General features: G+C 41.8%; 2 protein-coding genes across 15 annotated transcripts in view; one reads left to right on the forward strand and one right to left on the reverse strand.

Moving 5' to 3' along the window:
* LOC310700384 (ABC-type organic anion transporter ABCA8-like) overlaps positions 1-24,455 on the forward strand; it is a 317,713-nt gene that overhangs the window by 51,381 nt on the left and 241,877 nt on the right. For 2 of the 3 annotated variants that reach the window (XM_083489829.1, XM_083489830.1), the window contains 13 exons: positions 1,988-2,056; positions 3,633-3,724; positions 6,655-6,778; positions 7,681-7,807; positions 9,448-9,539; positions 9,803-9,975; positions 10,303-10,378; positions 11,331-11,425; positions 11,913-12,032; positions 12,590-12,730; positions 13,845-13,924; positions 14,759-14,814; positions 15,986-17,721. In XM_083489829.1, coding sequence (XP_083345955.1) covers positions 1,988-2,056; positions 3,633-3,724; positions 6,655-6,778; positions 7,681-7,807; positions 9,448-9,539; positions 9,803-9,975; positions 10,303-10,378; positions 11,331-11,425; positions 11,913-12,032; positions 12,590-12,730; positions 13,845-13,924; positions 14,759-14,814; positions 15,986-16,084 — 1,344 coding nt within the window. In that variant the 3' untranslated portion in view covers positions 16,085-17,721. Of the gene's footprint in view, positions 1-1,987; positions 2,057-3,632; positions 3,725-6,654; positions 6,779-7,680; positions 7,808-9,447; positions 9,540-9,802; positions 9,976-10,302; positions 10,379-11,330; positions 11,426-11,912; positions 12,033-12,589; positions 12,731-13,844; positions 13,925-14,758; positions 14,815-15,985; positions 17,722-24,455 lie in introns of those variants that run through there. The other variant, XR_014522589.1, reaches the window with a different exon arrangement.
* LOC310700383 (cholesterol transporter ABCA5-like) overlaps positions 18,009-24,455 on the reverse strand; it is a 50,629-nt gene continuing 44,182 nt past the window's right edge. For all 12 annotated transcript variants that reach the window (XM_083489824.1, XM_083489819.1, XM_083489826.1 and 9 more), the window contains 7 exons: positions 24,321-24,396; positions 23,772-23,866; positions 22,618-22,737; positions 22,357-22,506; positions 21,276-21,355; positions 20,714-20,769; positions 18,009-20,382 (listed from right to left, as the gene is read on the reverse strand). In XM_083489824.1, the coding sequence (XP_083345950.1) occupies positions 20,275-20,382; positions 20,714-20,769; positions 21,276-21,355; positions 22,357-22,506; positions 22,618-22,737; positions 23,772-23,866; positions 24,321-24,396 (685 nt within the window). In that variant the 3' untranslated portion in view covers positions 18,009-20,274. The remainder of the gene's footprint in view (positions 20,383-20,713; positions 20,770-21,275; positions 21,356-22,356; positions 22,507-22,617; positions 22,738-23,771; positions 23,867-24,320; positions 24,397-24,455) is intronic.

Raw genomic sequence — 24,455 nt, forward strand, 5'->3', positions numbered from 1 at the left:
TTCTTTTCTTTGTAATTCCCACAATGCCAGAGTTGCATCGTGGTCATAGACCTTCCTGGCAATCGGTTCTAATTTTTCCTGAGTCTCTCCAGCAATAGTTCTGGCTTCCTCCGCAATTTGACGTGTGGCAGAGTTTTCTTGCGTAAGCTTATTTATAGATTCTGTATTCAAATCAAGTCTTGCTGTCAAGTCTGTCAATTTCTGTGAGTTCTCTGTCAATTTCTTAGTGTTCTCTGCCGTTTGCTTTGTTAAATTCTCCAGGGATTGATTTATCTTAAGAAGGGCTTGCGATACTGCATCCATGGAGTCTGCTGTACCTCTTTCTTGTCCTGTTGTCACTGTCGAAGTTATTCCTGAGATCGAGCCTCTTTTCTTATGTTGCTGTAGCTGTTGTTGATATTGCCTTGTCTTGGCTCTCGTGCTTATCTCTTCTGCTGGGCCACTCATATCCCAAGGTCAATTCCCACAAGAGCCTTCTCCTAAAGGAAAATTCCACTGTCCCAAAGCGTAGCAACTTTTAGTTTACCCTCTAGAGGGAGCAAAGCAGAATGTCCGCAAACCGAAATAAAGAGTATTAAAAAGCAAATTTATCAGGAGGCTTCTATATGTATATTGCAACACTTTCCCAGTAGATAGAGTCCCAGCCTTCCCTGATATAATATATCCGCAAAGTCCCAAAACTTTGTAACAAATAAACAATGAAGCTTCCACTTTGTTACTTTCGCAGGAATCTGAAGTCAGTTCAGTGTTCCTTTGTTTTATGAGCAGTTCGTACCAGGTTGGAGGCTGCAGAAGGTTTCCTTTTCCATTAAATTAGTCATGCAGCTTATAAAGTCACCTTTTCCTCCCCTCTGCCCTGCAAGCTGGAGGGGATAGTCAAAGTCCAAATGTCGGGTTCAAACAGTTAAAAACAATTTCCCCTCGCGGATGCAGCTTAGTAACTTTCGTTGCTTTGATTGTCATGCAGTCGGGGGAAGGCAGACTTCCTTAATTTTTGCCTTTCCCGTTTTCAGCCTAGTTTCAGGTAATTTTAGCACGAATAGAGGTACAGTCTTACTCACGGGTCTTTTTTGTCCAGATTATTCAGGAAGGGAATCGGCGCTCTCCACTAATGGCGACGCGGCTTCACTCTGCGGGCTGGGTAGCGATTCTCAGCACCGCGCTCCCCCGTTGTCGTTCCGGAGCCTTTAAAAAGGCTCTTTCTGCGGTAAAGAGGGGGCGCTTCGGGTGCCCACCGAATCTCCTTGTTCACAGGATCCGTTCCTGTGATTTTAGGGGTCCCCCGCTTGCCGAAGCAGGTCAGACCCGAACTCGCAGAGCCGTCCTCTCTCCGGAGCTCGGAGAGAGAGCAGCCATTAGCGCTGGCGCCGAACCGGAAGTGTCTCGCCCACACATCTATTGATTCTGGCTGCCTACACACACACACACACACACACACACACACACACCCCACCAGGCATACATTTGGAGCCCATCCTCTCCTCTGCCTCATGAAAAGGATTCTGGGAAGTGTAGCTTATCCTCTGCAGCCAGGCATTTGGCGGTCTAACATCCTATGTCCTTTTATATGTTTTTTTGGAAGGGGGGAATGTTTGTTGCTTTGGTTTGTTCTTGTCCTAATTATGCATTTTGTATCTTTTGTCTCGTATTTATATGCTGTGAATCGCCCTGCAATTTTCAGATGAAGGGCAGTATACAGATTTAATACATAAAAAACAATCCTGCATAGACCTGCAGTTCCCAATTTTCCTATCTCCCACAACAAGAAGCACTCAACATAATGTAGGTCTTAGAAGCTCACAGGTCCTCGAGTCACTGTCTTTCGAAGTCATTTTCTTTTACTTCACAAACTAGTATACTTCTGAGTAAGCAGAAACAGTTAACTTAATTTGGCGGGACACTAACTTTCAAGCTGACAGGCACTGGCACAACCTGACTTCAGTATTAGAGGGAATAATCTACAGAATCACCTTTTTTCCCCTTACAGATGTTGACTGTATCGCTTTATGATAAAGACAGACAATTAATGACTATGATCTGGATGGCTTCCTTTATGGTGAGAAATGAATTCAATATTTGTAGGGGAGATATTTTAGTTTGTAGGGTGTTGTATCCAATGGAATGGGTGTTCACCTTGTTGCGAGACACTAGACAGGAGCAAAGACTTGTGGGGAGCAGGCTGGACTCCCTCAGTTTTTCCTCCTGTCTAGATGCATACAGGTGAAACTCGGAAAATTAGAATATTGTGGAAAAGTTCATTTATTTCAGTAATTCAACTTAAAAGGCGAAACTAATATATGAGATAGACTCATGACATGCAAAACGAGATATGTCAAGCCTTTATTTGTTATAATTGTGATGATCATGGTTTAAGTTGAATTGCTGAAATAAATGAACTTTTCCACAATATTCTAATTTTCTGAGTTTCACCTGTATAGTACATTCCTCCCAGCTCTCCTGACTCAACTAAGTTTTTTACTAGCTTCTGAACCCTCTTTTTTCTTTAGATTTCCCTTATCGTCGTTTTAGTTCTACAGTTCTTTGTTTGTCCATGCATTGTGATTTCTTACACACACACAAAAACCAACCAACTAACCAAAGAAACAAACAGACAGACAGACAAATGAAACCCTTTCCTTTGCTCTTTCTGTTTGGTTGTTCTGCTTATTTGCCACTCTTCTTTTATTCCTTAGTTGTTTACTTATATTGATAAATTTTCCAGAATCAGTGCCTGGTGAGATGTGCGACTCAAAAGACATGTCTCATCCATTTCCTCAATTCTGAGTGCTACCGGTAGGCTGCCCTTATCCCAGAACTGGTTAGTCAAATGCTTTCTCAAGGGTGCAGTACGTTGACACCCACCAATGGCACATCACTTCCCCACCTGGAATTTACACTCGGTCCTCACAGGTCTTCAGAGACCTCCTTTCAAACGTCTATGTCTTGCACCCCTAAGGATCCTTTCCTTCAAAGTTCTCTTTTGGTGGCAATCACTTCGGCACACAGTGTCAGAGTTTTCAGCCCTTTCTACACCTAAACATCTTTGTATTTTCCACAAGGATAAGGTGGCGCTACGTTCAGACCCTTTCCTTCCTTCCGAAAGTCTATCTAGGTTCCACTGCCAACAAAATCTGACTCTCTGACTTTCCGTCTGCATCCAAAATAACCTAAGGAGCAAACCTGGCACTCCCTGGATGTGCACAGAGCTCTGAAAGTGTACCTACATCATACAAAATCCTTCTCTACAGTGGATCTCTCTACCTGCTTTTTAAATGGCAGGGAGAGGAATCTTATCTCCCTATCTTACTGATGAGCACTAGAACACTAAGACCACATTGTAGATAAGAGCATCGGAGATAACTCTTGCTTGTCTCTGATCTTAGTGTCCTGGTGTTAAGATGGGAGATCCCCTTACTTGCCCTAGGCATGATGTGGTTAGGATCTCAGATGATTGGCAGGTGTGTTGGTTTGCCCCAAATGGCTGCGTGGACCAAATGAAGAGGCAATGGCCTCCCCCACTACTGGTTTATAGGATTGTAGCCCAAATATAGTGACTTAAATTGGTTATAGGTCTGTACACTTCTTGAACGTAATTGGTTGTTTCTGATTTTTTTGTTTTTTGTTTTGTTTAGCCTTACTTCCACATTGTGGTTCTCATTCTTTTACTTCGCTGTCTGACGGCGAAATATGGCAGGCCAGTTATGAGAAGAGATCCTGTGTTTAGGTTTGTACACATATGGTTAACCTGCTTATGCAGTCAGACTTAGCAATGCAAAAGGTTTTCCTGTTTTTCTTCTGAAATGATGACTTTCAAATACATACAGTCATACCTCTGCTCCCGAATGCCTTGGGAGTCTAACGTTCTGTCCCCCAAACAATCGAAAACCAGCAGTGAGTGTTTGGGTTTTCGGTTGTTGTTTTTTTAAAGCCAAATGTCTGGTGCGGCTTCCGCTATTGTTTCCGGAGCGCCTGCGCAATCAGGAACCAATCAGAAGCCGTGCCTTGGTTTCCAAACTTTTCAGAATTTGAACGTACTTCCGGAATGGATTCCGTTCAACTTCCAATGTACATCTGTACGTCACTTTTTATATCCATAGGTTCTTCTATCTCTTTTAAAAAAGCAAGTTTTCCTAGTTCTGCGCTTAAGAATCCCAATATCCCCTGGGAGTAATCCAGTGTAGCGCTAAGCAAATGGCTCTGTCCATGCATCTCTGCTGGCCTGAGGGAATCAACTTCTCTCTCTTCCCACTTACTGTTCCAGGGGTTCTCTTCACCCCTTCCCCAAGCCAATTTGATGCAGTAATGGATGGAGGAGTTGGGGTAGTCCTGCTGTACTTTTGGAAGTTCTTGAACAGGTCCCCACTGACGGGGCTTTTTTAGTTTAATCCAGCCCTTGGTTCGCTTTATTTATTTATTCCATAAAAACTTTAAGGCAGAGATTTCCAAACTCTGTGTTGAGAAACGTTAGTGTGTCGGCTGCAGTGTGTAGGTGTGTCGTGTGAATGCTCCCCACCCTGAGGTAAAAATCATGGACTTAGGGGACTCAAAGAATCCCATGGGGAGTTGGGCAGCAAAAGCCAAATTTTCGCATCAATTCTCCTCCTGGGGCTGAATTACTTTGTGGCAAAATAATGCTTGTCTAAAAAGGGGTCACCAATGTGAAAGGTTTGAAAAGCTCTGCGTTAATGTGTTTGGCAATGTGTAAAGGTAGATTCATTTCACAGTTGTTGTTTTAAAGAGGATATTCAAGATTTAACAAACACCTTCATAATTTTTAGGAATCTTTCATTTCATGAGGGTGCTTGTTTTCTTCCATAGAGCCAAACCTCTGAAAAAAGAGGATATTATTTTGTTGTTAAAGTATGATTTTAAAAAATTGCCTCACATAGGCAGAATATATGTTTTGATTTGATTTGATTTGATTTATTATATTACTATGCTTCTTTTCATTCAAATGAATCCCAAAGCGGCTTACAAACAAACAAAAAATAGCAATAACATGATAGAACATAATAGAACATCACAAATAACAACATAAATGTAATAGAATAATTAACAAAATATCAGTAGAACATTTGCAATCTATAAAACACTGCTTACAAATCAACAACTAAAAAAATAAGACAAACATTACATTTAAAGCAAGCCATATTATATGATTAACAAATCAATACAGCATTTATAAAACAATGTTAACATGTTAACAATCAATCTTTAGCTCCAGGAGTTGACTTTATAAATAGAAAAATAATAATGGTGATCTTAATAATGTTACATACCACCCCAGTCTCCAAATGGTGAGAGATGCCAGGGGTTTCAGCGCATTCTCGAGTTCAGTTTTCTTTGAATGAAGACTGGCAGGGACTGGAGAGGCCTTAACAGCATTAACTTCCCAACAGATCTTGCTTTCCCATTAAGCTTCCAGGGAAGCCCTAAAGCCCAGCACAGAACAAGCATGTCTCTTGTGTCTCCAGCTTCTTCACCTCCTTTCTTCCTAGCTTACACTACACTGGCTATTGTTCTTGTATTTGCCTGGCGAGGCCCCGGGCCCTGCCGTTCCCCTAGATAATAGACACACGGACACAAATGTTTAGCTTAGTGGGATAAAATAGGCAACAACTTTATTGGTTACGGAAGGGACGCGGGTGGCGCTGTGGGTTAAACCACAGAGTTTAGGACTTGCTGATCAGAAGGTCGGTGGTTCGAATCCCCGCATCGTGGCGAGCTCCCGTTGCTCGGTCCCAGCTCCTGCCAACCTAGCAGTTCGAAAGCACGTCAAAGTGCAAGTAGATAAATAGGTATCGCTCCAGTGGGAAGGTAAACGGCGTTTCCGTGCGCTGCTCTGGTTCGCCAGAAGTGGCTTAGTCATGCTGGCCACATGACCCGGAAGCTGTACACCGGCTCCCTTGGCCAATAATGCGAGATGAGCGCTGCAACCCCAGAGTCAGTCACGACTGGACCTAATGGTCAGGGGTCCCTTTACCTTTACCTTTATTGGTTACAGATGTGAGCGGTTTGCCTTAGGCATTGGGCGAAATGATATCTTGACTTCTGCCCATCTGCAGGGAGTCTCATTAGGGTAAACCACCAGTAGGGGGGAGCCCTATGATATACATCAATTAAGAGCACCCCCAGGGTCACCAATGGAGTCGTGCCATGGCCCTAGCCTACACCCAGGCTCCGGACAGGATCCAGATCTGCGGTATGGCACAGAGCAATTATGCTTATTATGTTGTTTATCTACTCAGCCATTGCCTAGAAAGATTGGCTTGATGATCTTGCTCTCATACCTCCTACCCCCCCCCCTCCACAGATAGAGGAAGGAAAAATTGGAAGGGACTTGGGGCATCATGCGGACTGTCCCCCGTCCCCCAACAAAATTCATACAACAATAATACTGTGGCTAGGGATATACAAACTATAATTATGCATATGTTTCTGCCTAGCCCCCCCCCCCCCCCGGATATGTGTTATCCGCAGAAGCAGGTGTGATTTTGTAAGGCAGCATTTTCTGGGCTGTGACGAGTTTGCACATTAAGTTCAGAGATTCTCGCTTCCTCATGGACTGTTTTCTGCTTTCCTACTTGAGATTGGAATTCATTCCTTGGTGTGCAGTGCTTTTGAAACACTTTCTGTGGTGTCTTTGATCTGTAGGATTTCTCCACAGAGAAAGAGCAGCCACCAGAATCCTGAAGAGGCCAGTCAGGGCGATGATAGAGATGTTCAAGAGGAAAGGGCAAGAGTTCAGAGTGCACTGGCCTCTGCAAATCAGGAAGAGGTAAAGCAGAATTATTGTGATTTCCTTGTTTTAGAAAGGCTTTTATAGCTTGCTCTGCTGTTCATTGCAGTGATTTGCTTGTGTAATGTAACTCGATGCCTGCTCCTGCTTACAGTCACCTTGGAAAACAAGCTTTTATGGCTTAAACACCTAACATTTTTGGCACTCCACGGGTACTTCTTATAAAAGCTGGAAAAAGTGGAGGAAGAGATGCTAAGAGAAAAGGACTGAGGCCTCCTAGATAAACAGATCTCTATGTAGGGATGAGATATTAGTGTCCGGAAGAAGAGTGTCAGTACCTTAAGTGCTAGAAAACTAAGTACTGCAGATACCTTGTTTTTCAAAAGCCAAGCCATGCGCCCCCATACTTTTGAAAATGTTGATATCTCTACAGTAGCTTTTGTTATGAGAATGGTTATGCAGACCACCGATTGGGAACCACTGTCTTGGCTTGTTAATATTAACATATTAACGTTAAGGTGACTTACTTGACCTAACAATAATTTGAAGCATCATCTTTTCTTCCATCATCTTTACCTGGTTTCTTAATATGCCACAGTTCTGACAATTGTTTGCACAGGTGTGTGGTTGGGATGCTGGCATAGTTAGCACTATCTGATGATGTATACTTGAGGCATTTAGCTTTGGAGTGGGACCACAGTTCACTGATAGAACTCATGCTTTGCATAGAGGAAGGCTTCAGAGTCAGGTAAAGGGCATGGAAATCCTCTGCCTGATATCTTGGGGTACTGCCACCAGCCAGAGAGTAAATAGACAAATAGCCTGACTTGTTATAAGTCAACTTCTTCCTATGTTTCTGCCTGAAGCAGAATGTCTTCGATGGCTCTTGCTATGTATGTATATGTGCTGTAAGCAAGCTTCTCTCTTCTGCACCTATTTAGAGACCAGTTATCCTAGTCAGCAACTTGCGCAAAGAATACAGAAGTGAGAAGGCTTGTTCCTGTGGCAAGAAAAGCAAGACGCTGGGGAAAGTGGCCACCAAAAGTGTCTCCTTCTGTGTTAAAAAAGGTTTGCTGGCAATGGAAAATTACTGTTACAGCTTGACCAAGGAAAAGCATGACTTTTACTTTGTAGTCATTTTGGGGGATGCTTGACATTTGAATATATTGTAAGTGACTCAGATAGGAAGGAAAGGAATCAGTATAGGGGCAGACCAATCCTAAACCCCAGATCTACTTGGTGGGTTGGGTTCTGATGTGGTGCAGGTGCCCCTTTGGTGGCATGGGGCCACAGCTGCTGCTGAAAGTTTCGTTGCCATTGATCTACTAGTTGCAGCATTTTTCCTGGCAGTAGCCCCGGAAAGGCGGTGTTCCTGGGGAAAGCCAGAAACAGAGCCAGACTTGAATCTACTGAACCCAAAAGACCCTCTTCTTCCTAGATGGGACCCAGGATCGGGCTTGTTACCAATGGCAGCTTGGAGATGGGTTGGGTAATTTCATCACTACAGTGGTACCTTGGGTTACAGATGCTTCAGGTTACAGACTCCACTAACCCAGAAATAGTACCTCAGGTTAAGAACGTTGCTTCAGGATGAGAACAGAAATTGTGCTCTGGCAGCGCAGCAGCCGCAGGAGGCCCCATTAGCTAAAGTGGTGCTTCAGGTTAAGAACAGTTTCAGGTTAAGAACAGACCTCCGGAACGAATTAAGTACTTAACCTGAGGTACCACTGTACTGGTTTCAGTGGAAAGTACTCCCAGACCGGCTGATGCAAGCCGGCAGGGCTTTGGAAATAGTGGGGTGATTTGCCACTTTTCTCTCCATTGTACCCAGGAAAATTTTCTTCGCTGTTGCAGAAAGTTAAAACTAAGCAGAACTTATAGAAGAAGTGCATTTGTTGCTCCCAGGGAATCAGGCTGTTTAAAATTACTTAAGTTATTTTAAGTTTTGTGTAAGTTTTTTTACTATATCAAAAATCAACATTAAAAAACACATTTCTCTAGAGTCTAAAATAATTATAGGGAACCTAAGTTGCTTAGATAGTGATGTGTTGTACTATGCATGTTTACTCAGATGCAAGACCTGAAAGTTTAAAGTTGCAGCCTTAGTCTAATGATCATATCCAATTGTAAGACTTTGAGTAGTACCTGGGAAGATGACTGAGGCAACTGAGAGTGCAATATTTCTTATGAATATAGCTATCTGAGACCATATAACACCGGTCCTGAAAGACCTTCATTGCCTCCCAGTACATTTCCGAGCACAATTCAAAGTCTTGGTGCTGACCTTTAAAGCCCTAAATGGCCTCGACCCAGTATACCCGAAGGAGCGTCTCCACCCACATCATTCAGTCTGGACACTGAGGTCCTCCTCCAAGAGTCTTTTGCTGATTCCTTCACTGTGAGAAGTGAAGTTACAGGGAACCAGGCAGAGGGCCTTCTGAGTAGTGGTACCCTCACTGTGGAAGGCCCTGCCTACAGATGTCAAGGAGATAGAAGACATCTGAAGGCAGCCCTGTTTAGGGAATTTTTTTAATGCTCAATGTATTTATCGTGTATTTAATATTCTATTAGGAGCCGCCCAGAGTGGCTGGGGAAACTCAGCCAGATAGGCAGGGTATAAATAATAAATTATTTTATTTTATTATTTTATTTTATTTGCTGGGATAATGTGTAGTATCCTTACCAAAGTGTGAGTATGTGTGTTCTAGGAGAAATTTTGGGGCTACTTGGACCCAATGGAGCTGGTAAAAGTACAACAATGAATATGATAACAGGAGACACAGATCCAACAGCTGGACAGGTAGGTGTGAGCACTAAAATGTACTCTTCTTTTTCATGAACAGGTGCACCATCACTGAAAAAGTCAACTTCAATGCATTACAAAGTGTGGTATGGCAATGGCATCAATAGCAGATTCCCATCTAGGACTAGGAACAGGGAGGGATTTTTGCATAGGAGGTAGAAGATTGAGGGCTGGCCTTTAATTTCCTAGATAGGACTTTTATATTTCAAAAGATGACTCATGTTGGACAAATTTAAATGGGGCCACAATATTTTGGACAGGTCCTGATGAAAGGAGCTGATGCAGCTGCAACGGAAGAAAATGCTGTCGGTTTTCTTGGCTACTGTCCCCAAGAGGATGCCCTCTGGCCCAGCCTGACCATGAAAGAACATCTGGAGATTAATGCAGCTGTGAAAGGGATGCAGAAAGACTCAGCTGGTGTTGCTATCAGTCGGTAAGGGCAGCAAAAGATCCTGTTTTCATGGTACACTTCCTATCTCTTAGTTTTTGGGCTACTGAGTGCAAAGCCCCACATTCTATACTTGACAGAATCATTGGACTTTGAAAGCTAATTGTTTTTAGCATTGACGTTTCTCCTTGGGAGGTGGGCAGTTAGCATCAAGTTCTTACACTGGCAAATAGCACATGTGGTTCATCTCCATCCAGTATCATAACAGCATCCCTGAGATTCACTTGCAACCTCCCCTGTAATTCTTATGCAAAGGAGATCCATTCTAGAATACTCCAGATGTCGTTTCGTTTCTTCTGCCCTTTCTTTCAGAATAGTTCAAGCTCTAGAACTCCAGGACTATTTGAAAACGGCAGCTAAGGCATTACCTGCTGGACTGAAAAGGAAAGTAAGTTCTGTGCTTTGTTAGTTTCTTGAACCGGTTGCCAAATATTTAATGTTGGCTAAAGGATAGAGACCAAGCGGCATCACAAGGTACTTGGGTTTGTTGCTCAGTCAGCGCTAGTTCTTTGCCACTGCCCTGCCTATTTTCCTCCTTGCCCACACAGAACAATGTAGTCCATGGGGCAGATTGCTGTCTCGATAATTTAAACAACATATCCACACCTTAGTTCTTAACATACCTTCTGCTCTAAATATGTTGCAGTCTTACCAGGGTGTGTCCATTCAAAACTTTGGGACTGAAAATTATCGTTGGAAGTCCTAATTGCCTTGCTTGCCCACCAACCTCAGTTTCTTCAAGGAAAAAGGGTTCCTAGATGAAATGTATTATCAAAATCTCTTATTGGCTTATTTCCCTGTCCGAGCATTCGGCATGTTTTAGTTTGGTCTCACTAGGGACGTTGGAGAATTCTGACAAAAGCGGTAATGAGAGCAGAAATTGCCAATGCTTGTTTATCCATCCTGTTTCCAAAATGGAAATGAACTCAGCATGTACCACTTTGTTTTGCATTTACTGTTGTTGTTTCAGTCCACGAACAATACATAATTCATTATTCTTTCCCTCATTGCTTCCTTTGCACTGAAATGAATAATTTAGCCACAGTGGACTGTGAGACAGATAATGCAGTTTGGGCAGAAGAGAAACTACAGCACAATAGAATCAGTGTTTGGAAGAGAAAACAACGCCTTCTTACAATCACTAGTTCTCACTCACATATTGATAATTTTCTGGGTTTCTGCACCTGGGCAACTGTCACCACAGACTCATCTGTTGTCCAGAACCCTCTGCAAATATTATTAGTTGTATTTGTACTTACTCCCCCCCCCCAAAAAAAAATTATATCCTATCAAATGTTTGAAGCAACTTTAAATGGTTATTATTGTTTCCTTCATTTTAGTTATGCTTTGCCCTGAGCATGCTGAGTAATCCTGCAGTGATGCTATTAGATGAACCAACAGCAGGAATGGATCCAAAAGGAAAGCGCCAAGTGTGGTGAGTGACTCATACACTTAATATCTCAAACCAGGTTTGTGAATATGCAATACATAATAGCATATCACTCAAAACAAAATGTATACTTATAATGATGTACTTGCATTTAGGAATCCGAGTAAATATTGTGAATTTGTTCAGTGTTTTTTTGAAATACAGTGGTACCTCAGGTTACATACGCTTCAGGTTACATATGCTTCAGGTTACAGACTCCGCTAACCCAGAAATAGTACCTCAGTTTAAGAACTTTGCTTCAGGATGAGAACAGAAATCGTGCTCTGGTGGCGCGGCGGCAGGCAGCAGGAGGCCCCATTATCTAAAGTGGTCTTCAGGTTAAGAACAGTTTCAGGTTAAGTGGGGACCTCTGGAACGAATTAAGTACTTAACCCGAGGTACCACTGTACCAGACAATAATGTCTGCTAGGAACAGGCCGTTTACGGCTCCTTCAACAATACCCCACCCTAGTAAATCTTATGTTGACTGCAGGAAAGCAATCCTCACTGCGCTGAAGGACAAAGACCAAGGAGCCATTTTGACAACTCACCACATGGAAGAAGCTGAGGCAGTGTGTGACAGAGTAGCCATCATGGTGACTGGACAGCTCAGGTGAGCTTCAACTTGCATTTTGTTTTCCAGCGTATTAGGATACCATAAACAGCTTATGTGTTGATGGGGCGAAATATTCTTCTTATTCTTTTTCCACCTTCTCATAAGAAGCTTGCTGTATACTTAAGTTTTTACCTCTATCTTCAGTACACTATATTTTATTTTATTGCTATGGCTAGTGGCTGATGCAAAGATTCTTCTGATTCTGAAGCTCGCCATGTTTAACTTATAATTTGTTACATTTTTCACAATAACTGTCTAAAGTGTGTTTTTAAAATAAATTTTATTAGAGTTTATAAAGAAAAATACAAAACTTAATATCAAATATCTTTTTTATCAGCATTGATCAAAATAAGATAAAAACATAGCAAGAAAGAAAGAAAGACGAAAAGTTCAGAAACTAAAGAACTTCCCATTCTTCATCTGTCCGCTATATATAAACAATAATAACTTCATCCACTCCAATATAACCCTCAACAAAACAATTTTCTATAACGAAACATTACCTTCAATCCCCAAATCCAAATGTCACAAATGCTGATTCCTTCCTTCTGCAGGTGTCTTGGTTCTATTCAGTATCTGAAAAGCAAATTTGGCAAAAATTATTTGCTCCAAATAAAAGTTAAGGGCGTGGACCACGGAGAGCTCCTGAATACTCATATTCTACAGATCTTCCCACGTGCAGCTCGTCAAGAAAGGTAACTGGTGTTTTTCCTGTAGCTTGACACACAATTTCCTGAATTATTTTGGTTACTATAGTTTATGTTCAGAGGGACGCGGGTCGCGCTGTGGGTTAAACCACAGAGCCTAGGACTTGCTGATCAGAAGGTCGGCAGTTCGAATCCCTGCGACGGGGTGAGCTCCCGTTGCTCGGTCCCTGCTCATGCCAACCTAGCAGTTCGAAAGCACGTCAAAGTGCAAGTAGATAAATAAGTATCGCTCTGGCAGGAAGGTAAACGGCATTTCCGTGCGCTGCTCTGGTTCACCAGTCATGCTGGCCACATGACCCGGAAGCTGTACGCCGGCTCCCTCGGCCAATAAAGCGAGATGAGTGCCACAACCCCAGAGTTGATCACGACTGGACCTAATGGTCAGGGGTCCCTTTACCTTTATAGTTTATGTTCTTGTATACCCTCTAACTTACCCTCCTTGAGCTTTTGGTAATGGGCCAGATGAACATGATGGGGACAGAATGCCCTTCTGCTTCTTCCTGTCCCCCAGCCTTCTAGGCCCCAATGATGAACCAGCACGTGGACTTGCCACATACTGAGCAGGTGTTATTTCTGGAGACGGCCCCACACTCCCCATTTCAGGTGGCTTCTGTTTCGATCCATAGGTGGATGAGGAAACTCACGTGTGGCTCCCTTTTGAAACCAACAGCAGAGGCGGTTTTAGGGTGGCGTGCAACCATTGTGATTGCACTGTGTACTGCCCCAGGAAGCACCAGAAGGCTGTAGAATAGAGTGAGAGAGGTGGGGGTGTGCCGAATTTTAGTGCTGCACAGGGTGCCGTTGAAATTTGAGAGCCCAAAGCACGCTGCTGCCAACAGCCAAGGCTGTGCACAAGGAGACCCTTTAAAAATCTAGTCTTGTTGCTCAGCAGGAAAAGTTTCTCTCGTGTGTGTGTGTGTGTGTGTGTGTGCGCGCGCGCTAGATTCTAGAATCTAGATGCTAGATTCAACTCCCCCCATTCCCCCATACTGGACTTTGGTTTTTTTAACCAGGGCTGTGTACACACAGACTGCTTGCACTGCACTTACTCCATTTGGATCAAAGCCATTCTGGTGACTGAGTTGATTTCCCTCCCCCTTAGGATTTCCACTTTGTTGGCCTACAAGATCCCAATGGAAGACGCACTGCCTCTATCAAAGGCCTTCTCCATGTTAGAGGAAGGTACGTACAGACAGACTGTGCAGTTGTTTGTGGAAGATATTTTAATGCCCACCTGATTTAGGTATTGCCCCCTTTCCTTCCCTCTACGCACAGTGGAGAGGATCCCTCCTTCCGACTCACTAGGTAGGCCTTTCCTACCTCTAGAAAGATGTGTAACACCCAGCACATTAAGGGAATGTAGAGGCATATTGTATCTCAGAGGTTCCCTCGCTGTGATAAGCCAAGTTACAGGGAACCAAGCAGCGGGCCTTCTCGGTAGTGGCACCCACCCTCCCACCAGATGTCAAAGAGAACAACAACTACCAGACTTTTAGAAGACATCTGAAGGCAGCCCTGTTTAGGGAAGCTTTTAATGTTTGATGGACTATTGTATTTTAATATTCTGTTGGAAGCCTCCCAGAGTGGCTGGGGAAACCCAGCCAGATGGGCAGGGTATAAATAATAATAATAATAATAATAATAATAATAATAATAATAATAATAATTAATTATTATTATTATTATTATTGATTTTCTACATGTTTGTGTGCTCTTGCTTCAAATGCTGCATCCTCAGACATCTGGGGTGTTGAAGAGACGGAAGTGCATCTTGCATGAATGAAGGTGCAAGGTGCATCATGGGAACATAGAAAGCTGCCTTATGCACAGTCAGACCATCGGGTCCATCTATCATAGCATTGTCTTTGCTGACTGGCAAAGGTTCTCCAGTAACCCAGAAAGAACCTTCTACATAAAAAGCAGATGCTCTGGCACTGAAATTCAGTCATTCCCATGAAAAGAACCTATCAAGCTGATTTGGGTCAACCAAACATAATTGGCTTTTTATCCACACAGCTAAACGAAGCTTCAGCTTTGAGGAGTACAGCTTTTCTTTGAACACCTTGGAGCAGGTAATGTGATTTTCAAATATAATTGCATGGTGGGATTTGTAGCGCTGCATTCACCACAATTTGGCTTCCTCGTGGGCTTCCTCTGCTAGATTGGAAAAGTAGTGCCAAGCATAGCTGTCAACCTTCCCTTCTCTTTGCGGGAAATTCCCTTATTCCAGCGCTGTTTCCTGCTGCTATCCCAGATTGTTAGATATCCTGTAGACTGTCCCCGGGACAGGTGAGGCTGCTGATCCCTTATTTTCAAATCTGAAAGTTGACAGCTATGGCGCCAAGAGAGCTTAGCAAGTGCCTCCCCAGCCAGTGCTGGATCTCTGCATGCAGAACTAAGGATTATCTATCCAATTGGGAATTTTCTGCAAAACCACTTTTAGGGATCTGGTGAAGTTCTCCTGAGCCTGGCTCTGAAAAGAACTGGGGCAAGGCAAAGGGTCACCCTTAAAACCTCAGCAGAGGAGATTTTTCTGCCCAGCTTAAAATATTGCTAGCTTCCCTGGCCTCTCAGATTGCCCCTACTGGAGTCAGTGGAATGGCATTGCTCTGACATACTAAACAGGGGGAAATGGAGATTCTTCCTGGGAAGAACTGGGAGGTGGGCACCCACAGGTGAATTCCTTGGTTTCTTCTGCTTTATATATTATGTAGCTATGTGATTCCATTGCATACAAAAAGGGGAGAAACCAGCCCATGGAGCGAGTTAGCTGTTTCTTGCAGGTCCTGAATAAGGGAGGGTGTTGGTTTTTTTACCCTTGATTTTCCTTATCATGATCATTAGTTTGTGTACAGATAGTAGAAAGATTTCCCCATTTCCTTGGAGATGCATGGAGTGTTTTTGTTGTTGTATTTTGAGTTCTTGGATTAGCTAAAAAAATATGGAGTTCATCAGGGTGGTTTTTTTTTAAAGAAAATGTTCAGCTTACAATTTTTGAGCAGTTAGACACACATTCTGGATTTAGACTGCTATTAATTTGCCATATTGAAAGGAAATGGCAACTGACATGATGGAGTAGGGTCCCTCCTTTAAAAAAGACGACAGATTTAGGTCACATCTGTACATAATAGGATTGATTTAATTATCTTCATTTTCATCAGAATGATCCAAAGAAAAGGAATGTGATATATTTCAAGCGCTACTTAGCTGAAGAAACCCCCCCTTTTTTACTGTATTGTGCAGGTTTTCCTAGAACTTGTCAAAGAGCAGGAACGTGATTGTTTTGATCCGTCTCTGAGCACAGCCTTTGAATGGCAACAGCTGCAGCAGGCTGATGTTTAAGTTGTTCGCAACCTGGACATGAAACTGATGCTTACAGGAGTAAGTGCTGGTCCCTTGAAACAAGAAGGATATAAGAAGGATCTAGCAGCCCATCTCTGAATAATGTTGTGTCTCCTTTGGCATGTCCAGCCTTTTGACGGGAGGACTTTACATATAGCTCTGTGTGACCAAAACCCATATTGGTCATATGTAGAGAATGAAATGTACCATTTCTGGACATGTCCATCCCCTGGATTTTTTTTGTTTTCCAGAAAAAAAATGTTTTGATTTTTTTTTTGGGGGGGGGGTGTGGATTGAAATATATGCAGTACATAATTCTTATATCATCTCAGCTAAATTTACTACTTTAAAACCATAAAATGCATTATGTATAGCTTAGCACATAAAATTGTACTGTTTGGCATCTTTATCAGGTTGGAAAAGGGTAAATGCCTTTGTGATTCAGCTATCCCCAGCAAGTCTTTTCCCACAAGCCACTCCACCCAGGCCTTCCTTATTTTTCACTGCTGCTCTTCCTCTGCTGTCTTCTTCTGGCTGACTCCATGACACCAAGCACCAACAAGTCCAGCTGTCGCCAACTAACCAACACCTGGCTAAATATGTACTTTTTTCTGGCCCCTCTAGTCCAGCTCCAGCCAATGGTGCCAAACTGAAAATTCGGAAATTATCGCAGCTGTTAGTTAAGGCCCCTAGCGGCAGGTAGACTAACTTCCACAGGAGCAGGCAGAAAACTTCCCATGTCAAATGCATCACAATGTAGTACAAATGTCAGAACACATTACCCAACATCCATTAAAACTTAATTCAAATAAGCATTACTTATTCACACTTCATAGTAATACCTAACACTGTTGTAGTGTATCGTCTTCTCATACAGTATGTGAAATAGTAACTGTGGACACAATTAGCTGCATCAACCCATAGAACTTCATTTCAATAATATGCCATTCAAAATCCAACCATCTCATGCTTCCTTCTTTCACCAGAAGCACTTTCTAGAAGATTATTTGCTTCCGATTCTAAGCTTTCCTTTTTATCTCCATAAGCTTCAGAGAACTGAAGGGTTGCACGAATGAAAGATGTTCCTCTACTATTTAACATTTCCAGGCACAGACAAGCTGCTCTGCACATATTCTTTTTGGATCAAAGCTGTATGAAGCTGGCAGGAAAATTAACGGGTTGCACATTTCCCACAAGATTCATTAATTGTAACTACCTAATACAGTACCTCGCTTTACATAGATATTAGAAACCATAAGGAAAGGAGGGAGTGAAAGATAGCTAAGGCTGAAGAGTGCTTTACTAATCTGTAATGCCAAAGCATAAAGAGGTCTAGATTATTATATTTTTATTTTATCTGAAAAAAATTATATTTGCATTTGCAGAACATATATTTGTGAAAATTGTACTAAGTTACGTCCGTCAGTTGATCAAGACTTGTAACGGAGCATAATTTCTGTTTCTGGTGCTGTTGTTCATGGGTTTATATTGTTAGAGATTGAAGTAAAATGATGTATGTAAACTAAAGTGGCAATACTTTCTCTAAGATTGTTTCCAGACAAGCAGCTCCTAGCACTAATCTTTCTTTTGTAAACTGCAAGTACTACATTTTTTAAAGTAATAATAAAAAAGCAAAATGAAAGATTGGATGGAAGATTTGTTAGCACTACCATCATGAAGCCAGCACGGTGCCACCCTACATCTGTGCAAGTCTGCCGGAAGCATGCATGTTAAAACAAATGCAAATCTGCTAGAACCCACAATTTAACCATCAAACTATAGAGTGCATCAGTGGCTGGAACATCTTTAATTTCATAAGGTATGGCTTTCATTCAAATTCAGTTTCTCATGGGGGTGTGATAATATGATCTCCACTTTATTCTCTTTACAACCTAATCCTAAATTGATTACATGCAACTATGACTTTATCATATAAATGTTTATTCCTCTATTTTGTTATTCCAGTGGCCAATGGAACAGATTCATTGCTTTCCACGGTAATCAAAACATTAGAACTGGGGTGTGCTGCTACAAATTGTAAAGACCTTGAAAACGGAACACCAAAAGTTAAGTCTGTCAAACATGTAAGTACATCTTGTGTGTTGATATTAAAAATGGCAAAAGATAATGCAACGCTTTAATATGCTGTATAAAGTGATTTAGTCATGTTGCCTTTACAATTTGCATTTGAAGAAGTGAGAGAAACCCATTTAAACAAATGGACGTAGGCATGCATGCAGTATACAGGGTTCTTTGCAACTTGCAATGGTAATGGTTTAAGCCATCCAAAACAAAATGGAGCATTGGTAGTCTTATACCACATTACACATATATTGAAATGTATTTTGACATTATTGAATGTAATTCATAATGGCTTAAAGTGATTGGCTGCAGGCAAAATACTTATTTCGAGCTCATGAAATGCTGACTATACCCATCTGACCAGATCTATTCTAGATAATGTGACTGTTGTTCAGAACATGTAACCCAAAAGGGGGAGCTAGAACAATGCCATAAATGCCTTGTCACTAATTCTGAAGTTCAATTGCTTTTGTTTAAATTAATTTTTATTGGGTTACATGAGTACAAACAGCATCTGTTTTCAGTTCAGAGTCCTTTCTACAGATCAGTCATATTTGACATGAGATGCTAATGTTTTAGTCAATAAAAGGTTGGGGGAGAGAAGAGAGTATTAAATGTTCATTATTTTACATAGTGTTATGTGCAAGGTTTTGTGTCAGTGTCACATGGATAGATTCTCTTTCTATTCATACATCTTCACTGGCGGTGAGGGAGATTGGGCGGCAAGGCCTGGTTGATTGCCTTCAGTTGACTGCAGTGAGTTTTGTTTGCATGGGTGAGGGGCAGGGGTTGTTAGGTCAAGTTAGTCATATTGATTCATATGCAGTCAGTGGGTTCTTGTCTTGTTGGGCTTTGTATGTAATAAAGGAGAGGCACAATAGGGTGAAGGCATCCTCTTTGGTTTGTCCCCATGCTAGTTTCAATGTGTTGCTTAGGTTTTCCCAGACAGTTTGGTCCCAGTGGCTTGTGTTCACTCCTGAAGGTCACCTCCAGTGTCTAGTTATGATGATCCTGGCTGTTGAGCATATTTGGGTTATGAATTCTTTGTAGTGTGAATGTGCCTATTGTCTTGGAAAATATTCAGTAGGGCCAGTTCTTGGGTGGCTTCTAGTACCTGTTTTGTTATTTTGCCTATTTCTTGTAGGACTGACGTCCAAAAGGGTGCAACCGCTCCAGCATTTTGGTGGGGTTCCCGGGTGTGTCAGCACCACCTTTTGGGTTGTTAGATACCATCTAGAGATAAGTTTCAATGTGAGTTGCCTTCTTTTGGCTGATATGGATTTAAAGGGAGGTTCAGACCAGAGTTTAGTCCATTGGGCAGTGCTTATTTCATAACCCATATTGTGCTCCCATTGTTTTTTGACTGAGATGAGGGGATTTCTGGAAGTGCAATTGCTTTTTTTGAAGTACTGTAGTGCAATAAAGAGTTAACAAGCACTTCAACACAGACCCTAGCAAACAAAGGTTCATGCTCACTCAATTAGGTCAGTAGCAGCTAATGCTGCCTTTGCTGTGAACACATCATTGCTGGATATTTGTAAAATGGCAACATGATCGTCTTCCCTAGGCACCACAGACTGGACGTGTATTCTTCAGCTGATGCAAGCACAGTGTTGCATCAGGTTCTTTAGTATTCACACTGCAGTTGGGAATCGCTGTGGTAAGTCCCAACTCAGTTAACCCTTCCTTAACCCACTGAAATAGGATGATTGGTCTTACCTGAAGCTTAAATTTAGTGGGTTAGGAAGAGCTCGCTGGGGCCCAAGCCATGGTCCTTCCCATAAAGCCAATGAGTTTCTTGAAAAATAAATTGCCCCCAAACAATATATTAAGTACATTGCCCTCTTTCCACCATTACTACAAAACAAAAGGATAAAATCATAGAGGTTTTCATTATTACTTTTTTAAAAAAAGAAGCAAGTCTTAGAATAGTAGTAAGAGTATTCAAAAATAAAGGCATTTCATAATATTTCATAAGGCAAAGAAGGTTTACTCAGTTGCTCAGGAATAGGCTCTGTAAGATATTTGTTCTCTAGAGCCACAGCAAACAAATATTTAGCAAAAACCCTGACAAGCGAAGCTCTTGAATTTCTGCAGTGTGAAACAAATCAGAAAATAACTCTCTCCCCCTGGGATCTTTCCCAACTAATTGTTCCATTTAGGGTTCCAAAATTGCTCTCTTCCTCTTCTTGCTCTTTGACAAGTTCCATAAATACCTAAAATGAATAAGAAACATGAATTAATACATGGATTCTGCCCAGTCCTATAGGCAGAATAGTGCTCTAAGCTAGTATAGGTTTCTAAATCTCCACCAGACAACAGTGCTATATTACAAATCATCTGTACATGTAAACATAGAGGTTTTTCTTCTGGGGGATCAATTCCCGATGACACCCCCCCACTATGTGACAAAACATCATTAGGTATGTAACTAATTTATGAATTATAAAATGACAATTTTATATAAGAAATGTAAATGGAGACACCGCATTTCAAACTTATTTTCTAGGGCTGGCATGCTCTGTTTTTGAAAAACGGTTAAATTACCTGTTCCAGTGTTGCTTGAGAAAAGCTGTACTCTTCAATATTAAAAGCATGTCTTGCTGTTAGAAATGTTAAAAAGAAGTATTTACAATCATAGGCATCAAAAGAATACATACACACAATCAACTAAAATCAGTATGGCCAGAAGTGGCCATAACAGGGTGCAGGAACCCAGCTGTCCTCAATGGGAAAGTCACTGTCAAGTTGTAGTGCAGTGGATTTAAATGTTTAAGGACACTGCAGCCTGTCAAACGTACCTTGTGGCTTTAAGGGAATGGCAAGTTTATTTCTCAGGAGACAATCCTGTGCCTCTTTAAAATGCTCTGACTTTACTATGCCTCACAAAAGCAAGGGAAGAAGGTGACACATGCACCAAGGCAAATGGCCTGGGAGATGATAAAAGCTTGTAGGTAATCTAACGTTTGGATAAAGGAATGTGTTGTTTACATAGTGTTTGGGTAGACAATGTGGGAGTTTGGCAGGGTGAATTCAGATTACTATGAGATTTGGATGGATAACTTAGAACCCAGTGATGAAGATTCTACTTAGTAAATTGTTGCCTCACCTTCCTCCAGTTTAGAAAAAGATACTGCAAGCGAGTGGACATCTTCCTTTGGGATTTTGTAAGCCAAAACAGAGGCAATGCTGCAACACACAAAAAACAGACACAAGTACATACCACCACAACTAAGCAGAAATGAGAATCACAAAATTGCTTGGAGCAAAGTTGCAGGAGTTAAGCATTTTGTACAATGTAGCCAAACAGGTACAATAACTCTGAATCAAACTAGAGGTTTTATCTAATAGGAAGGTATTTAGATGATACGAGAGGGAGGCCTTCAAGGTGCTTGCCTAGCTGCCAAAGCATTCACTGATGAAACCTTCCATGTACCAAGTTCCATCTATTTTGAGAATGAAAATGTGTTGATTAACCATAGCAATACAGTGGTACCTCTAGTTACGAACTTAATTCATTCCGGAGGTCCGTTCTTAACCTGAAACTGTTCTGAATGGGGCCTCTTGCTGCCGGCACACAATTTCCGTTCTCATGCTGGGGCAAAGTTCTCAACTCGAGGTAACTCTTCCAGATTAGCAGAGTTTGTAACTCAAGGTACCACTGTAATTCAGGGTTCTTTCACTTGAACACTATGAGGAGAGACTTAAATCAGCACCAGTCTTAAATGTGCACCTCTCTGCTCCCATCACATCAAGAAAATAATAATGAGTGATTCAGCCAAGCTGAAGCGGGTGGGGGGTAATTAACTCCATGCTTGGACAGATCCTTGGCACAGCAAATGCTGACAGGAATGGCAGCTTCCTGCCTTCTGCAGCTATGGCTCGGTAAATGATAGCAAAATAGACAAGGGGAATGCTGGTTTCTTTACTATGCCAGTTTCTTTGGTGGACCTTGGACCACATTTCCAGAACCTCTGGTCTATAAGGTATGTTTCTCTAGTAAGCATTACTCAAAGCCCAAAGTGTACAAGAGCTCTCATAGAAAACTAATACATTTTGGCAATAGTGTTTTCTTTTCTTATAATTGTAATATTTTCTCTCTGCTTTTATTTTTAAAATGATTGCTTGAAAAAAGAATGGTAAGCACTTTTTCTTTTTAATGCTCAGAAACGTCAACTATTGATTTCTACCTTTTCTGGCAACTTGCGTTTGGAAAGATGCGCAAAACCATCCTTTGAAGACGCTCCTTCTGCTGTAAATCTGGCACTTCTCTTAATTTCATTTCTAAGAAATATCCTCTGCCAAATTTACTCTTGAGATGTTGAACTGTACCAATGCACCTATCAGTTTTGAGGGAGAGAGACAAGCAAACAAAATAATAGATTTTGGCATTAAATTCGTTTTTAACAATAAAAATCTGAGCTTCTTCACTCAAGATGCCAAGGAAGTACCTTAATTTTCCAGACACCAAGATTGCGACTCGATCACACACAGCCTCTGCTTCTTCCATATAATGAGTTGTCAGAATAGCTGCTCTCTCCTTACTTTTTAAGGCTGCCCGAATTGCTTTCCTATGGTGAATAAGTTACAAATTGTTGCTCTTTCGGTGTGCAGTTACATATAAAGGGCATAAGATCATTTGTTGGATCTTCCGCAAGTGAGTGGGAAATGTACAGGCAGTGGTATACTGTGAGTAGCCACCAAATGCATTCTCTCCTCACATTCCCTCTTACATTTAGGGATCATCCAGACTTCCTGTTACGCTGCACTTTCCAGATATAGGTCTGCCTTTTAAAGGCCCATGTCTTAGCGTTTTGCTTTGTTTTTTGTCCTGGTGCTTTCCCTGGGAAAACCAACATTTTACTGCTGAATCGGAGCAAATGGCAATTCACGGAAAACCCAGTTGCCCTTTGTTCTGATTCAGCGGTGAAATGCAGGCTTTCCTGGGGAAAGCGCCAGGACACGCTCAGAGCTTTAAACCCATGCCTTAGAAACATGGCACAAAAGGCAGTCTGGATGAGCGCTTAGTCGTGACATGTAGCTGGTGCCATGGAAGTTCTGTGAAAGAAAAAGGACAGCCAGTGGGAACCAAAGCTACTGTGTGTCAACATCAGGCATAGGCAAACTCGGCCCTCCAGATGTTTTGAGACTACAATTCCCATCATCCCTGACCACTGGTCCTGTTAGCTAGGGATAATGGGAGTTGTAGTCCCAAAACATCTGACGGGCCGAGTTTGCCTATGCCTGGTCAACATGAAAGAGGAAACAGCAAAGAGGGTGGAAAGGATCAGCTAATAGTGTTCCCCAATGCCACACCCAATTTTGACCGTCAACTCTTCAGGGGAGAAGGTTTGTTTTAGCCCTGCTAACATCTGTCATATATATACATGAATACACCTATAGCATTAATAGGAAGGCAGCCAATAATATGGGATAGATTATCTAAGCATGTATCTTCAAGATATGTATATTGTAAAGATGCAAAAAGACTGAGCCTACTGTTCAGAAGCAGAAGAGAGATAATGAGCAAAGCATGGTTATAAGCCACACACACATGTGATATTGCTTTCCACATAAAGCCTCCATGATATTTGGGGTTACTCACCACATCTGCTGTATCCCTACAGGGTCCATACCAGTAGATGGCTCATCTAATAGAGTAACATTAGGGTTACCAAGCATACTAAGAGCAAAGCATAACTGAAAGAGAAGGGAAGGGAAGGGTGACCATTATACAATGCACCATTGTCTGCATTTGAACACTAATGCCAAGCCAAAAATCCTGACTTAAATCTGGGATATGCACAAGTGATGTGCATCATCATGCAGCCCATTTCCTACTACTTTGCTCCTTCCTTCCTACCAGTGGCAGAACAAGCCAAGATTTTTAGCACAGCTTTCCATTGTGAGCAAACCTAGAAACTAGCTTCAAAAGAAGCCAGGTTATTAAGCAATGTTTTTTGGCTTAATGCCCCCTGGCTTGCTTTGGTGATTAACCATAGTTTCTGGGTTCACACACAATAATAAGCAATGGTTTGTTTTGCCGCTCATATGAAACAAGAATGTGTGGATTCACGGTGGTCATGCATATCCAGGGCTTATTGATCCTGGATTTTTGGTTTAGCAATTCAGCTTAAAAACAACAATCAAATACCTTTCGTTTGATTCCTACTCCAAGGTCCTTTGCTCTTTTCTGTAGATGTTCCTTGAGGTCAAGTGCATGGGAAATGCTGGAGAAAAACAAAAGTATACAGTGTTAAACATTCTAAGAAACCAGTATTAGAGAACT

Source organism: Podarcis liolepis, assembly GCF_965112155.1.
Source record: "Podarcis liolepis genome assembly, chromosome: 2".
Classification (NCBI taxonomy): Eukaryota; Metazoa; Chordata; class Lepidosauria; order Squamata; family Lacertidae; genus Podarcis; species Podarcis liolepis.